This window comes from Gnatocerus cornutus, unplaced genomic scaffold (genome assembly GCF_029298725.1).
Source record: "Gnatocerus cornutus isolate USDA-ARS CGAHR unplaced genomic scaffold, icGnaCorn1.1 ctg00000023.1, whole genome shotgun sequence".
NCBI classification, from domain to species: Eukaryota; Metazoa; Arthropoda; class Insecta; order Coleoptera; family Tenebrionidae; genus Gnatocerus; species Gnatocerus cornutus.
In genome coordinates, this window is record NW_028275375.1 from 3,379,624 (window position 1) to 3,392,443 (window position 12,820).

Consider the following 12,820-nt stretch of genomic DNA (forward strand, 5'->3'; position numbering starts at 1 on the left):
GAGTTTTTTTGGTATTTTTAGATATCAGAACGTTGTTATGTCAGTGATATGACTTTTATCTTGTCGACTGGAGCGTAATGAAAAGTTATCGAGGACCCTGTTTAATTTAGAAATGACAAAGAACAAATATTTGCGATAAATAATAAGAAATTGGCTCTTCCTGGTTGAAAAAGGTCGATGAAAAATCTGTTTGTGGATACTTTTTCCGGAAAACAGTGTTCCCGTCAGAGTATGTAAATGGGGGTTATCAAAAACAAAGCAGCGCGGAATCGTCGCTGACAAATGCAGAAAATGTTTTTATTGGAAGTCGTCATTTTTCTCCGCATTTTAAAAGTGGTGGTGTTTTTTCAGATTGGTGTCAGGAAGCTGTTTCAAAGGCTGAAATACTCCGACTTATTTATCAGGGTCGTTTCCTCCATAGTAATGTAACATTAGGAGCTCTAGGACTGCCATTCGGGAAGACTACAGTGATGCATCTCGTTCCGAGAGAGAACTTGCCCGAGCCTAATTCTCAAGGTGCGTGTTTTCAAAATGATTATAATTATTATGAGTTAACGTGTTGTGTGTTGCAGATCAACGACAAAAGAGCAAAGGCGGCAACAGCAGTTGTTGTTCGGCTTCTTGCTGCATTTTGTAAAAAGGTGATACAAAAATAGTAAAAGAAATCTCGGATGTACTTTAGCTGTCATATCCATGATTGATACAATAAAAAGTGCAAGGAACTACGTGCATAACTGCATAAGTAATGTTGTGATATCAGTGTTAAATTCGATACTCATGTGCCAGACTAGACTGTGTGTTTGTTTTATCGATGAAAATCGTCTCATCCATTATTCATTGTTATAATTTTTAGCGTATTTATATAGTTATATTGTTTTATACTTTAATGAGAATAGATTATTTTTATCATCTCATCTTTAGACATTAGCTGAAGCTGTAAATTATCAAATTTTTAACATGAGCGCCCCTTACTTTTGTAAAAACATTTCAACTAGGTCATTTTTTAATGTACTTTTTGTATAAATATATGTCGGAACAGTGATGTACAACAGTAATTGTATTCTCATTCGATTACTTCGCCCCTCTGTTGCTAAAACGACTTACTGTTGGTGTCTCGGATAATAAAAACGTTTCATTTCAGTATTAAATTCGACTTTTCGTTTGTCTGTATTTTATAATAAAATCTGTACGTTTTTTAAATTGATAGTTTTATTTTTTATATTGATTTCAAGATGGTTCATGTATATTAAGAAATTATAGAATAGAAAGAATATGTGTTTATATATACTTGAATCAAAGTATTACTTAAGTAGATTCGCAGTTACCTATTGTAACTATTATTGAAAGATGTACATTTGAACAAATTTTAGTAGATCTAAGTCCTTAAGCCCAGTTCATCCCTCCATGTGTTCCATTACTCATTATTTATTTTCATTCAACTATTTCCCTTTCATTATCAACAAAAATAGATACACAGGGTGGTCCAAATTTAGAGAGTATGTAGATGTCTATATAATGTTATGTATGTTACATAAGTACAAATTGGCCCTGGACCAGCATCACTTGAGTTGTTGCTTTAATACACCACTTTCGTTTTCGTTCATTGACGACACCACCAGCCTTTTGTGTCACCCATTAGGTGTGTATTTAAACAACGATACTCATGTTCTTTGATTTCAATCAATGTCATCGTAGAAAAAATTACCATAATGTATGTTTATATAAACTTAACAGTACCGTTTATAGTGAGATGGTGTATGGAAAGAGATGACTTGTAAACAGATAAACTAGTCTCGGATTGAATATATTTACTCTGAACTCATGGCGTTAAGACTTTAATCACAATTTGTCTATATTTCAATGAATGTAAATATCATTGTACTAGATTTATCAAATTGTAATTTTGTTTTTATAATACTTGTTCAACATAATTTTGTTTAAATTATACAAATAGAATAAAGTGATTTTAACATTGTGTTTTATTCGCCTCTAAAAAGTAAATATTTGGAAATTTTGCCTGCGATTTCCTGCTCGCTATCTACGAAAGCTACCACAGACCACAGAGCTGGTGTTACCAAGAATCTCATGTTTATTTAAACAATCTAACGCCAAATCTATAGATCTTTTTTCCTACGACCTTCAGATTTCCGATTCTTTGAGTACCTCTAGCAATCTTTCAGGACCGCGATCAAAAAGATTATAAAGGCAACGGTTAATCCAAATAATAAAATCGCGAAAAAAATTGTCCATTTTTAACAATTGTGCATTATAAAACGCATTTCTACAAATACAAAAACAGCTTCATGTAAAAAAAACTACGTTTTATTTTAAAATAAACTTAAAAGTTTGTTTAAAATTTTCTCAAGAACAGTTTATATAAAGGTGGAATGACAGAACAAAAACAATAACAGTTACAATTAATAAATATAAATTAAATTGAACAATAAAAAAATTGAAAAAGAATTACAAGTGTCATCTATATGTATTTTCGTAAAATAGTAAAAGGGTACCAAGAGCAGTACCACCGGCATCAGAAAGAGTAAAAAAATGAGGAAGAAGTGTCAAAGTGAAGTTGCAAGATTTCAAATATCCCGCCGCGGCTGCCGCTTTCGCCCACGCAGCGCTGCAGTCGGCGTCCCGATTACCGCCATGTTGTTTTTACAGTTCCGCGTCTTCGAAGATGGCGGACAACGACATCGATCTGTACGCAGACGACATTGATCAAGATTTCGCCCAAGTAAGTGAATTTTTAACACCAAAAATCAATTCCCGTGTGCTTGAGGTTCCATTAAAGTGGTTCTAGTTTTGTTTGTGTGAATTGTGGTGTCATTGATCTGTAGTTGGGGTGGGGAGTGATTGTTGTTGCCGGTACTTTTGTTGTAGAATTATTATTAAAAATGATCGATTTGGTGTAGGACGACTTCGGTGGCGAAAACGTGGATCTTTATGATGATGTAATCGCCGCTCCAGCAGCTACGAACAGCACGGAGACGACGGAAACTAATCATCAACCCGCCACTACGGCGAGTACTGAAGAGACGAATGGAAATACTTATTCGACTCAGGGTAATAATATCACACCGAATGTCGGACGGAGACATCAACTTTACGTCGGGAACTTAACATGGGTAAGTTGGGTCGTTATCAGAGTTTCCTTGGTCTAACAAAGATTTAACAGTGGACAACAGATCAAGATATTGCCAACGCGGTGCATGATATCGGCGTGAATGATTTCCATGAAGTTAAATTCTTCGAGCATCGCGCCAATGGACAGTCTAAGGGCTTCTGCGTTATTTCCTTGGGTTCTGAAACCAGCATGAGGCTATGCATGGATCATCTTCCTAAGAAAGAGATTAATGGACAAAATCCCGTGGTCACTCTTCCTACCAAACAAGCTCTCAGCAATTTCGAAAGTCAGTCCAAAACCCGCCCATCCCCCACAAACAACTCCAATAATCGTAACCAACATCCTAGCCATGCTAACAATTCCATTCCTCCAGGTCCTCACCAAAATTATGGCGGTAGAATGCCTATGAACAATCAAATGAGAGGGCCTATGCCTCCGGGCATGCCAGGTCCTGGTGTGCCGCGGATGCAAGGCCCGGTAGGGTACAACGGCCCTCCGCAGATGAATCAAGGACAGCCCCCGAGATTCCAAGGACAACCACAGTGGAATGGGCCGCGGCCAAACGGACCGGGGCCCAATATGGGGCCGATGCGGCCTGGACCGCCCCCGCAAGGGCCGCCACGTCCCCCAATGGTAACCTCTCTTACCATACTTTTAACTTTATGATTCTAATTCTTTTGATAGTTCCAAGGACCGCCGCAGGGTCAAATGCCACCCCGCGGCATGCCGAATCAAGGCCCTCCCCCAGGCCCGATGCGTCCGGATTGGAACCGCCCCCCAATGCAGCAAGGTTTCCCTCAAGGTCCACCACACATGCAAGGTCCTAATATGGGCCCACGCGGCCCCCCACCCATGGGTGGTCCACCCCCACAAGGTCCACCTCAAGGCCCACCGGCTCCTCATGTCAATCCTGCATTTTTCCAACAAGGAGGTCCTCCCCCTCAAATGCAACATCCGATGCAGCCGGGACCAATGCCGCCACAAGGTCCGCCTCAAGGGCCGCCGCATGGACCTCCCCATGGGCCACCGATGGGACCCAACAGTGTTCCTCCGCACGGTCCACCTCACGGTTATGGTCCGCCGACAAGCATGCCGCAGCCTCCTTACGGTGGCCCGCCGCCTGACCATCGCAATGACATGCCACCATTGAGCGAACAAGAATTTGAAGATATTATGTCGAGGAATCGCACCGTTTCGTCTTCAGCTATTGCTCGAGCGGTGTCAGATGCCGCTGCTGGCGAATACGCCAGCGCTATAGAAACTCTCGTTACAGCGATCTCTTTGATTAAACAATCCAAAGTTGCTAATGATGATCGTTGTAAGATTTTAATCAGCTCGTTACAGGATACTCTACGAGGAGTAGAAGATAAAAGTTACAGTTCCGGGCGTAGGGACAGGTCTAGATCTCGGGAAAGAGCACACAGAAGAGGCCGAAGAGAAAGATCCTCTTCCAGGTATCGAGAAAGAAGCCGAGACAGAGAACGTGATCGGGACAGGGATCGCGACCGCGACCGCTATTACGCTGACAGCTACAGAGAACGAGAACGGGATCGGGACAGATCCAGAAGCAGAGGCGAGCGGGAACGGGAACGAGAGTACAGAGACAGAGAAGCCGATGACGCGTAAGTACATTTTTTTTTATTAGTAGACTAGCAAAAACTGCCAACTTTTGGGGGATGAGTAGTTTCCTAACTTTCAATTTTTTAATGTTGGCACGGGGGTTTTTTGCACAGGTCCCGCGTGTCCCGATCCAGAAACAAGTCGCCACCAGACGCCGTGGATCCTTCGGGAGAACCCACATCAAAATCACGTTATTATGACGATAGATCCTACCGTGAAAGAGATTCAGGACGTCGTGAAAGTGAACGTGAACGCGAAAGAGATCGCAGAGATGAATCTCATAGGTCTCGACATTAATTTTTTAGGTCCCATCCGTTTATTAACGTAGCACGTACATGTCATGCATGTATTTATAAAAATATATTACAATAGTGTTAAGTCATAATAGCAAAATCATCTTGAATTTCATTATTGTAACCCAAATGTTTACTATATTTGTAATAAGTAGCTACTGCTGAAGAAACACGAAGAAAGAAGCTTAACAAGAAGATTGTATGTTTTAGATAAAAAATATGGTTTAGACTGAGAACGGATTTTTATTTTTCTCTTTTTTAATTGATTGACCAGTAATTGACCTTTCCATTATGTAATTTGTACAATCTGTATTCCTGTTTTTTTTATTTATTTATTTATTTTTAAACCTCTTGTAACATCTCTTGTACGATTTTACTTTTATTTTGTTTTCTTTTTTTAGTTCAATGTATTAAAAAAGGCTGTGATTATCATGTCAATATTAGAAATTACGAGACTGTGATTCCATGACTTTATCATTCAAATGTTTTAGTTTGAACGATAAAAGCGCAAATTTGCAATTACTGAAAGAAAATAGATTTTAAGAGTTGTAATGTTCAAAAGTATTTTTGTATTATTTTTACAATAGGCTAAGATAAATCACCTTCTCTCTTAACCGCAGAAGTTGATTTATTCACGTCTGGAAACTGCAGTTCCAAAAAGATGATCATGTTGTAGACAGCTTCAACTTTATTTTGTTTATTATTATTTTTGGAATTGTTATGTAAATCAAAAAAGACCGTATTTATCATTTTCATTTGTAAATAGGTGTAGGCAAAAACACTTTTTTAACGGCGGTCTTTACACGAAATTTTACGGATCCATCAAAGTACAAAAAATTTTGTAAGTGTAATTTTTATTTATACAATATAAACAATTGAACAAATCAGCCATGGTGTTGTTTGCGGCATCGCTCGGTAGGTGGCGCAGAGGTCGCGCTGACTTGACAGTTGTCAAATGTCAAAAAATTTGTTGTCCGAAATTGAAGTTGCAATTCACGCCGGTGAAACAATTTTGTTGAAAACCATCGATTTTAGCCACTTTTCTTTAATATTTCCCCAAAATGAGTTCAATTGGTACAGGCGTGAGTATCTCACTTGGTAATTTCAATTTGTTTCAACCCTTAACCTTACTTTCTAGTACGATCTCTCAGCCTCCCAGTTTTCCCCAGACGGGCGAGTTTTCCAAGTTGAATATGCCATGAAAGCTGTAGAGAACAGCGGCACAGTTATTGGATTGAGGGGCAAAGACGGAGTTGTCTTGGCCGCTGAAAAGTTGGTCATGTCAAAGCTGCATGAACTAGGCACTAACAAAAGAATCTTTAACATCGATAGGCACGTCGGAATGGTAAAATTTGCCCCCTTAATTCGAAGCATTTGATATTGTTTTGTTAGGCCTTCTCTGGACTTATCGCCGATGCAAGACAAATCGTTGACATTGCGAGACGCGAAGCCGCAAATTACAGATCTCAGTATGGAGTTTGCATCCCTCTGAAGTACTTGAATGACCGCGTCAGCATGTACATGCACGCGTATACTTTGTACAGCGCCGTGCGACCATATGGGTGTAGTGTCATCCTGGCCAGCTGCGGCGAAGACGGACCTGCTATGTACACCATTGACCCATCAGGAGTCAGTTATGTGAGTGACGAAACCCCTAATTTTCGTCCATAAAACACGTTTTTAGGGGTACCATGGCTGCGCCATCGGCAAGGCCAAGCAGTCGGCGAAAACTGAAATCGAGAAACTAAAACTGTCGTCAATGACCTGCAGAGAACTGGTGAAGGAAGCGGCGAAAATGTAATTAATTTCCGTTGTGAAAACCGGACTAATTCGCATTTTCAGGATTTATTTGGTGCACGACGAGTTGAAAGACAAGAACTTTGAATTGGAGTTGTCGTGGGTTTGCGAGGAGAGTCGCGGAGTTCATGAGAAGGTGCCCGATAGCGTGTATTTGGAGGCCGAGAAAGCGGCAAAACAAGCGATGGAGGCCGATTCAGATTCAGATACGGAAGACATGTAGTTTAGTTGCGTTTTTTGTATTTTTATTATTAAGGAATAAAATTATTGGAGGCTCGTAAAAGGGCGCCATTTTTAAAATTCACGTGTGGTTTGATTTCGAGTAAGCGCGCGATTTTTAAAAGTCAAATTTTATAGTCTTGATATTAACTGCTAAGAGATAATGAGACAGCAATGGGAGGCCAAATTGGTGATTACACTCGCGAAAAATGGTAATTAAACTGTTTGAACATTACATAAAACATCTCACAGGTAGTTATCACTAATTGTGCAATTTGAAGGCCGCTGATGATAAAGCAAGTTTCTATCGTTTCTTCGGGTTATTATCTATACGTAGCCACTTTTCCTATCTATTTAGTCAATTTTATCGAGGCAAAGTGCGCAGACACGCAACTGGAACGTCCTTAGAGACTTTCATGGTAATCAATAAGGGCATTTGTGTAAAGTTTTCGCCGGCCTAACAATTCATTATTTGCCGTCATAAAACCCTCGTAAAAACATGACCAACAACGAATTGCGTAGACGAAAGGTAAGAACTTGAAAGTGGGCTATTAATAACTGATTGGGGAAGTGGTGTTGTAAAAATAAACCTCGTCATCCTCTTGCTTTAATGAAAATTTATAATTCAAACACAATTCTCGTCCCCTGATGTCTCTCAATTACACGAAAATCACTCATGAGTGGTGCAAACGTAGGTTTTTGGGAGTTCCAGCGACATAACCTCAATCCTGGGTTGCTAATGTGTCTTTGTTTTAGCAGAAAGATCAAAATGGGCGGCCTGCGCCGAGCAAAAGACGGAAAGAAGTCAAGCCGTCGTCGATTCATCGATCTTTCTTTTGTTTGATTATTAGTGGGACTATTTTGACGTTGTTTATCAGTGAGTATGCAGCCCCCTTGTCCCCCTTAAATTAACGCTTGTTTAGTTCTTTATATCGACAACATTCCCTGGCATTTGGGGCACGTAGCCGTTGACAGTATTGCCAAGAAATTTGGTTACCATAAACCTGTCCATGCCGTCGTCATTGATGCTGGTAGCACAGGCTCCAGAGTCTTAGCTTTCACGTTCCATGAGTCGTACCTTGGGGGCCACTTAGTCTTAGATAAAGAGTTGTTTGAGTATACAAAGCCAGGACTGTCTTCATTTGCCGATAATCCCAAAAAGGTAGTTTTTCACAGAGTTTTCTTAGCCACATTTTGATGGTTTTAGGGAGTTCAAACGATATCAAATCTACTAGAAAAGGCCAAAAAAGAAATCCCCGAGAAGTACTGGCACCAAACGCCCCTCATCCTTAAAGCCACAGCCGGCCTAAGATTGTTGCCACAGGAAAAAGCAGAGAATTTGTTGAATTCCGTGCGAGAATTCTTCAAAGGAACGCCGTTTTTGACTGACGAAAATAGCGTGGAAATCATGGAGGGCACCGACGAGGGGATCTTCTCATGGTTTACCGTCAATTTTCTTCTAGGTGAGGCATTTTCGTGCTTTGATGTACCAAAAAAGACATTATTTAACTTTCAAGAAATGACGTGGCAGTTTTGCAGTCACGTAATTGTTACTTTTATCAAAAACGGAATAATGCAAACATGTGTGTAACATGATAAGAAAACGAAGTGTTATGTTAGTTATTATGTTGGTATTTATTAATTTTGTATATTTATTTTTATGCCGGATAATGATGACCCAGAATTTCGCAATTCTCTTATCACATTTTAGTGAAAGTCATCAAAATAATTTAAGATTGCAACTTGAGTCATTAAGTGTTTTTGCTCGTTTTAAATGTTTTATCTGCGTAGAAATTTCTCCAGTGGCATACTAATCTCGCCCAGCAAGTACCGTTTAGTACACTGTCGACCAAAAGTAACGGGAACACTTTTTGGTCAACCTTGTAAATTGTAATCATTATGCCTACTTAAGTAGATAATAATTGACATCCATATTTACACAACTGAATTTTTGAGCGTCTAATCTCCTCCCAGTTACTTTTGCTTGCCACTGTAAATGTTGTGTACACAGTTTTTCCGCCCTTTCTGCAAGTTTTCCTTCCAGAACGCTTTCACGGAAACCCGTCGAAGACCGTCGCGGCGCTGGACCTGGGTGGCGGCTCGACGCAAGTGACGTTCTCCGCCTTGACGCCGGCAAGTCTCTCCCAAAATCAGTATATCCATCACGCCGTCGTGCCAGGCGGTGCCATTCCCGTCTACACCCACAGTTATTTAGGTCTAGGATTGATGGCAGCTCGCAAAGAAGTCGTCACGTTAAACCAACCGAATAAAATCAACGTGACGTCAGATTGCATCAACCATATCATTCAGGATCGTAAATTTCACTTTGGAGGAACTGATTATTTCGTTAGCGGACCTAGGGAGAAATATCCCGTTAATAAGAGTAAAACGACGTCGTTTACAGTTGGGGGCGAAACTCCTGTTGTTGATTTTGAGAAATGCTCCCAAATCGTGACTGATTATGTGATAGGGAAGGCGAAGCCTCCAGAAGAACTACCAACGAAACTGATTTTTGCCTTTAGTTATTATTTTGACAGAGCAACGGAAGTTGGGTTGATTGACGAAGGAACCGGTGGTAGTTTAAACGTTGATTCGTTCCAAACAGCCGCTAAGAAATGTGCGTAGATCTGAAGGGCAAACCTCATACTAATTGGTTTGTTGTAGCTTGCCAAGAACCTAATGCTGACCAACCTTTCATGTGCCTTGATTTGACGTTTATTTGGGTGTTGTTGGAAAAAGGATTCGGGCTAAGAGGAGACACGAAAGTATTTGTGAGTTCTTTTGACACTGTCCGGGGTGGAATAATAACCGTTTTATTGCAGTTGTACAAGAAAATCGACGGTCACGAGATCAGTTGGGCTCTAGGAGCGGCTTATAACCTCCTGCGAGGTTGATCATTGTTGTAGGTTGTTCGAAGCGCACTAATTTATTTGTTGTACCACGACTTGACTGTGCCTTACTGTAAATATCAAGTATTTAGTGGATAGGCTGTGCAATAAATTCACTTGATTTTTATTCATTACTGTGTAAAAGACGTTTGTAATTTTATCTTAATAAAAGTCACCTCTTTGTTTTAACAGTATCAGTTTATATGTGATAACTTAGAAAAAAAATTAAATTCCCCTTGGAACCTGCGGTAAGCACATGTTGTAGTACGCCGTCTTATCCCAGAAATCAACCCCTTTCCATCCACACCACCCCTTGTTTTGTATCGTGTGCAAATCCTCCCCTCCTGTGTAATGAGGATCCAAAATCAAAAACTTCAAGTTACCGCTCTGGGAGTTATAATCGACTCCTAAAATCGTGTGCGCGAGTACTCCACCCCCTATCATAACCGGCGATCCGTGATTTTCAAAATGATTCACTAATTCCGGGCCTTTGGTGGCCATTTCTTCCCCCGAGCTGACGTACAAAATTTTTGACGTGACTCCCAAGAGGGTGTTGAGAACAAAATTGACTTCAGTTGATCCAATCCATTGTCTTGAACCGACGAAACTCCCGGGTTTGTCTCCGATGTCTACGAGACACTTTTGGATGTCGTGGAATGTTGGCACTTCTTTATCTGTGTATCCTTGGCATTTGAACCAAGAAGCGAGGGTTTGTAAGGAGCGGTAGGCGCAGCCCCAGCCGTTGTCATCCATTCGGTTTTGGCAGTAGTGGTAGTACGTGTATCTTCCCTTAACCAGAGCGATTTTCCCCCCTAAAACAACCCTTCAGGCGACTCTAAGAGGGTGGGAAACTCACCGTTATCAGTAGGTCTGAGTCCTATATGGGGGTTGATCAGTGGTTCCCCTGCCTGCATCTTCGTTTTGAAGATAAAGCGGTTGGATCTTCGGAAGAGGGGCCAATCTTGGCTTAGGAGGAGTTCCTCATGCAGCGCCTGTCTTTGGGTAGTTAGACTCTCTTCACTTTCGTTCTTCAGATAGACTCTTGTGATGAAGTGGCCACAATCTTCAGGATAAAAGTGGAAAACTTCCGGTTGTGAGATTTGCTCGGACTCCCGTAGGGCTTCCACGAGGGTGTTTTCAATCAACCTCAGAATTCTAACGGCGCTTTCTACAAGGATTTCGTATAAATTGGTGATTTTGAGCTGGCGGTGGACCAAGGCGAGCGTGTCAATGGGGACCTGAATGTTGAGCGTTTTACATTGTTCTAATGGGGGCAAAAATCCACATTAAAAGAACGAGAAGCGTTGTAATCTTACTCTTATCAAGGACACACAAAGGTGCATGATCCTTCCCAGTGGGGACGCCATTCTCCTTGGTCATCTTCTTCAGCATGCCAACTCCCACAACATCAACTCCAGACTGCTGGATCTTCTTCTTCCGCCCCCCTTCTCCATCGTTTGATTCATCACATAGTTCACCCACCGTGGGGCTGCCTGTTACTCCAACAACCCCACTCTCACTATCACCCCCTAGCAAATAAATGTTACTTTTGCTGATCCCAAAAGTCATGACACCTGAAGCTATATTTTTTCTTAGATTAGTAAAACAGTCTTTGATGCCATTTTCTGTAGCTTCGCACGTCAAAGGCACACTTGTTGTTAAACGCGTGTACAAGAACTGTGCCAATACTTCTTGTTCACTAATAGCAGTGTACTTGGTGCTTTCAAGTTGATCATTTATAAAGAAATGGGCTGCAATTTGACGAGTTTCAAGACTGTAGTTGATAAAGACAGGATTGTCGGTGACGTACACTTCAGATAGACCTTCTATAACTGCTTGGTTGTCAGTTTCACCCCCAATATTGATAATACCGCACAAATAGATTTCGGCCGGAAATGAATTGATGATGTAGTTGGTACCGTTCTCACAGTCTTCCAATTGTATTTCAAGAAGAATGAGGTTGTTTTTCGAAACCACTCCGTAGACCTTGCCGAAATGACAGAGTTCTTCTTGGGAAAGTCTCTGAAAGTAAGGTTAAAAAACATATGTTGGTTCAGATTGTACAAAGTCGGTATTTCATCTAGTTTGTTGATTCACACTTAAACTTATTGAGAATTAAAGGAGATTGTAACTTACGTCGAGTATTTTTTGCGATATTTTGAGTGAGGGTGTCATGTTTTTATGTGGCACTTGTCAATTTTGCATGATTTTGAAGTTGACGTTTCGAGGCAGGCAACCAACCATGCGGGTAAGAAAAACACCAGATGCGCACGCTTGAGTGCTCGCTTCTGATTGGTTTAGCTCCCGCGGGTTTACAAATATGGCGTGTTTGCTCGTGAAAATTGTGAAAATCCAGATATTTTACTAAATTTGGCTTTTCAAAGTGTTGTTTAGTGTCTACAGGTTTAGGTAAGATAATAGTTTTGTGTTCTACTACAATTCCTGCAAGTACTAGAAGTTAGTAGTCTCTTTGAAAACTTGTTGGAAGTTCATACGTCTAGTACTTGCGATTCCAACTTAAATTTATTGAAAATCATACTCAAACTGATTTACATAAACAAATTAGCATGGAAAGGGTTCAAAGGGTTGTTAATAATGACGCCACAAGTCGTAGGAACACGTGATGTGACGTCACGATTTTACCCTGTTTTAACCTACTTGATTCATTCAATCACAGTAATCTTTGTCTAATTCGGACCTCAGATCATCTGAAAGTCTCTGTAATTGGACACATTTTGTGAATTCCATAATCCGCTCATTCTATTTCTGTAATCCGCACTTTACTAAGTGTAGGCATTTTTTATGTACAATCCAATGCATAAATCTTCTCAGTTCTGTCCCAATGTTCCAAAATTTTGACGAATTTTGACCTTGAA

At 40.6% G+C, this 12,820-nt stretch overlaps 5 protein-coding genes across 8 annotated transcripts in view; 4 read left to right on the forward strand and 1 right to left on the reverse strand.

The window, feature by feature from the left end:
* The window catches only part of LOC148166411 (ubiquitin-like protein 3), a 44,172-nt gene extending 42,202 nt beyond the window's left edge, over window positions 1-1,970 (forward strand). Inside the window, exons 3-4 of the mRNA XM_088048639.1 lie at window positions 352-516; window positions 573-1,970. Of these exons, the coding sequence (XP_087904765.1) occupies window positions 352-516; window positions 573-637 (230 nt within the window). The 3' untranslated portion in view covers window positions 638-1,970. The remainder of the gene's footprint in view (window positions 1-351; window positions 517-572) is intronic.
* A 660-nt stretch (window positions 1,971-2,630) lies between these two features.
* Window positions 2,631-5,276, forward strand: LOC148166412 (cleavage and polyadenylation specificity factor subunit 6-like). The gene is made up of 5 exons (XM_088048811.1): window positions 2,631-2,737; window positions 2,916-3,128; window positions 3,179-3,760; window positions 3,812-4,749; window positions 4,861-5,276. The coding sequence occupies exons 1-5, from the start codon at window positions 2,681-2,683 to the stop codon at window positions 5,042-5,044; spliced, it is 1,974 nt and encodes a 657-aa protein (XP_087904937.1). The 5' UTR covers window positions 2,631-2,680; the 3' UTR covers window positions 5,045-5,276.
* A 697-nt stretch (window positions 5,277-5,973) lies between these two features.
* LOC148166413 (proteasome subunit alpha type-3-like) lies at window positions 5,974-7,141 on the forward strand. Its single transcript, XM_088048812.1, has 5 exons — window positions 5,974-6,122; window positions 6,179-6,385; window positions 6,433-6,678; window positions 6,725-6,837; window positions 6,883-7,141. Exons 1-5 carry the CDS (start codon window positions 6,102-6,104, stop codon window positions 7,058-7,060), a joined length of 765 nt encoding a protein of 254 aa, XP_087904938.1. The 5' UTR covers window positions 5,974-6,101; the 3' UTR covers window positions 7,061-7,141.
* Window positions 7,142-7,364: 223 nt separating this feature from the next.
* On the forward strand, window positions 7,365-10,133 carry LOC148166414 (ectonucleoside triphosphate diphosphohydrolase 5-like). 4 transcript variants are annotated; one of them, XM_088048759.1, is made up of 7 exons: window positions 7,365-7,585; window positions 7,813-7,933; window positions 7,980-8,218; window positions 8,264-8,519; window positions 9,101-9,673; window positions 9,721-9,827; window positions 9,879-10,133. In XM_088048759.1, exons 1-7 carry the CDS (start codon window positions 7,556-7,558, stop codon window positions 9,948-9,950), a joined length of 1,398 nt encoding a protein of 465 aa, XP_087904885.1. In that variant the 5' UTR covers window positions 7,365-7,555; the 3' UTR covers window positions 9,951-10,133. The 4 variants fall into 4 exon arrangements, with proteins under 4 accessions (XP_087904885.1, XP_087904886.1, XP_087904887.1 ...); XM_088048760.1 differs by having other exon boundaries at window positions 7,816-7,933; XM_088048761.1 differs by lacking the exon at window positions 7,365-7,585 and adding an exon at window positions 7,592-7,747.
* LOC148166415 (ufm1-specific protease 2-like) lies at window positions 10,124-12,200 on the reverse strand. Its single transcript, XM_088048757.1, has 4 exons — window positions 12,081-12,200; window positions 11,261-11,966; window positions 10,801-11,208; window positions 10,124-10,756 (listed from the first exon to the last, which is right to left on the reverse strand). Exons 1-4 carry the CDS (start codon window positions 12,117-12,119, stop codon window positions 10,170-10,172), a joined length of 1,740 nt encoding a protein of 579 aa, XP_087904883.1. The 5' UTR covers window positions 12,120-12,200; the 3' UTR covers window positions 10,124-10,169.
* Between the last annotated feature and the right edge of the window lie 620 nt (window positions 12,201-12,820).

Bases quoted from the DNA above. Each gene is read 5' to 3' on its own strand.
- LOC148166412 (XM_088048811.1), top strand. From the start codon at position 2,681: ATGGCGGACAACGACATCGATCTGTACGCAGACGACATTGATCAAGAT. The intron at 2,738-2,915 runs GTAAGTGAATTT...GATTTGGTGTAG, and splicing joins TTGATCAAGATTTCGCCCAA to GACGACTTCGGTGGCGAAAA. The intron at 3,129-3,178 runs GTAAGTTGGGTC...AAGATTTAACAG, and splicing joins ACGTCGGGAACTTAACATGG to TGGACAACAGATCAAGATAT.
- LOC148166413 (XM_088048812.1), top strand. From the start codon at position 6,102: ATGAGTTCAATTGGTACAGGC. The intron at 6,123-6,178 runs GTGAGTATCTCA...CTTACTTTCTAG, and splicing joins TGAGTTCAATTGGTACAGGC to TACGATCTCTCAGCCTCCCA. The intron at 6,386-6,432 runs GTAAAATTTGCC...TTGTTTTGTTAG, and splicing joins TCGATAGGCACGTCGGAATG to GCCTTCTCTGGACTTATCGC.
- LOC148166414 (XM_088048759.1), top strand. From the start codon at position 7,556: ATGACCAACAACGAATTGCGTAGACGAAAG. The intron at 7,586-7,812 runs GTAAGAACTTGA...TCTTTGTTTTAG, and splicing joins ACGAATTGCGTAGACGAAAG to CAGAAAGATCAAAATGGGCG. The intron at 7,934-7,979 runs GTGAGTATGCAG...ACGCTTGTTTAG, and splicing joins TATTTTGACGTTGTTTATCA to TTCTTTATATCGACAACATT.
- LOC148166415 (XM_088048757.1), bottom strand. From the start codon at position 12,119: ATGACACCCTCACTCAAAATATCGCAAAAAATACTCGAC. The intron at 11,209-11,260 runs GTAAGATTACAA...TGCCCCCATTAG, and splicing joins TTTGTGTGTCCTTGATAAGA to AACAATGTAAAACGCTCAAC. The intron at 10,757-10,800 runs GTGAGTTTCCCA...GGGTTGTTTTAG, and splicing joins ACTCAGACCTACTGATAACG to GGGGGAAAATCGCTCTGGTT.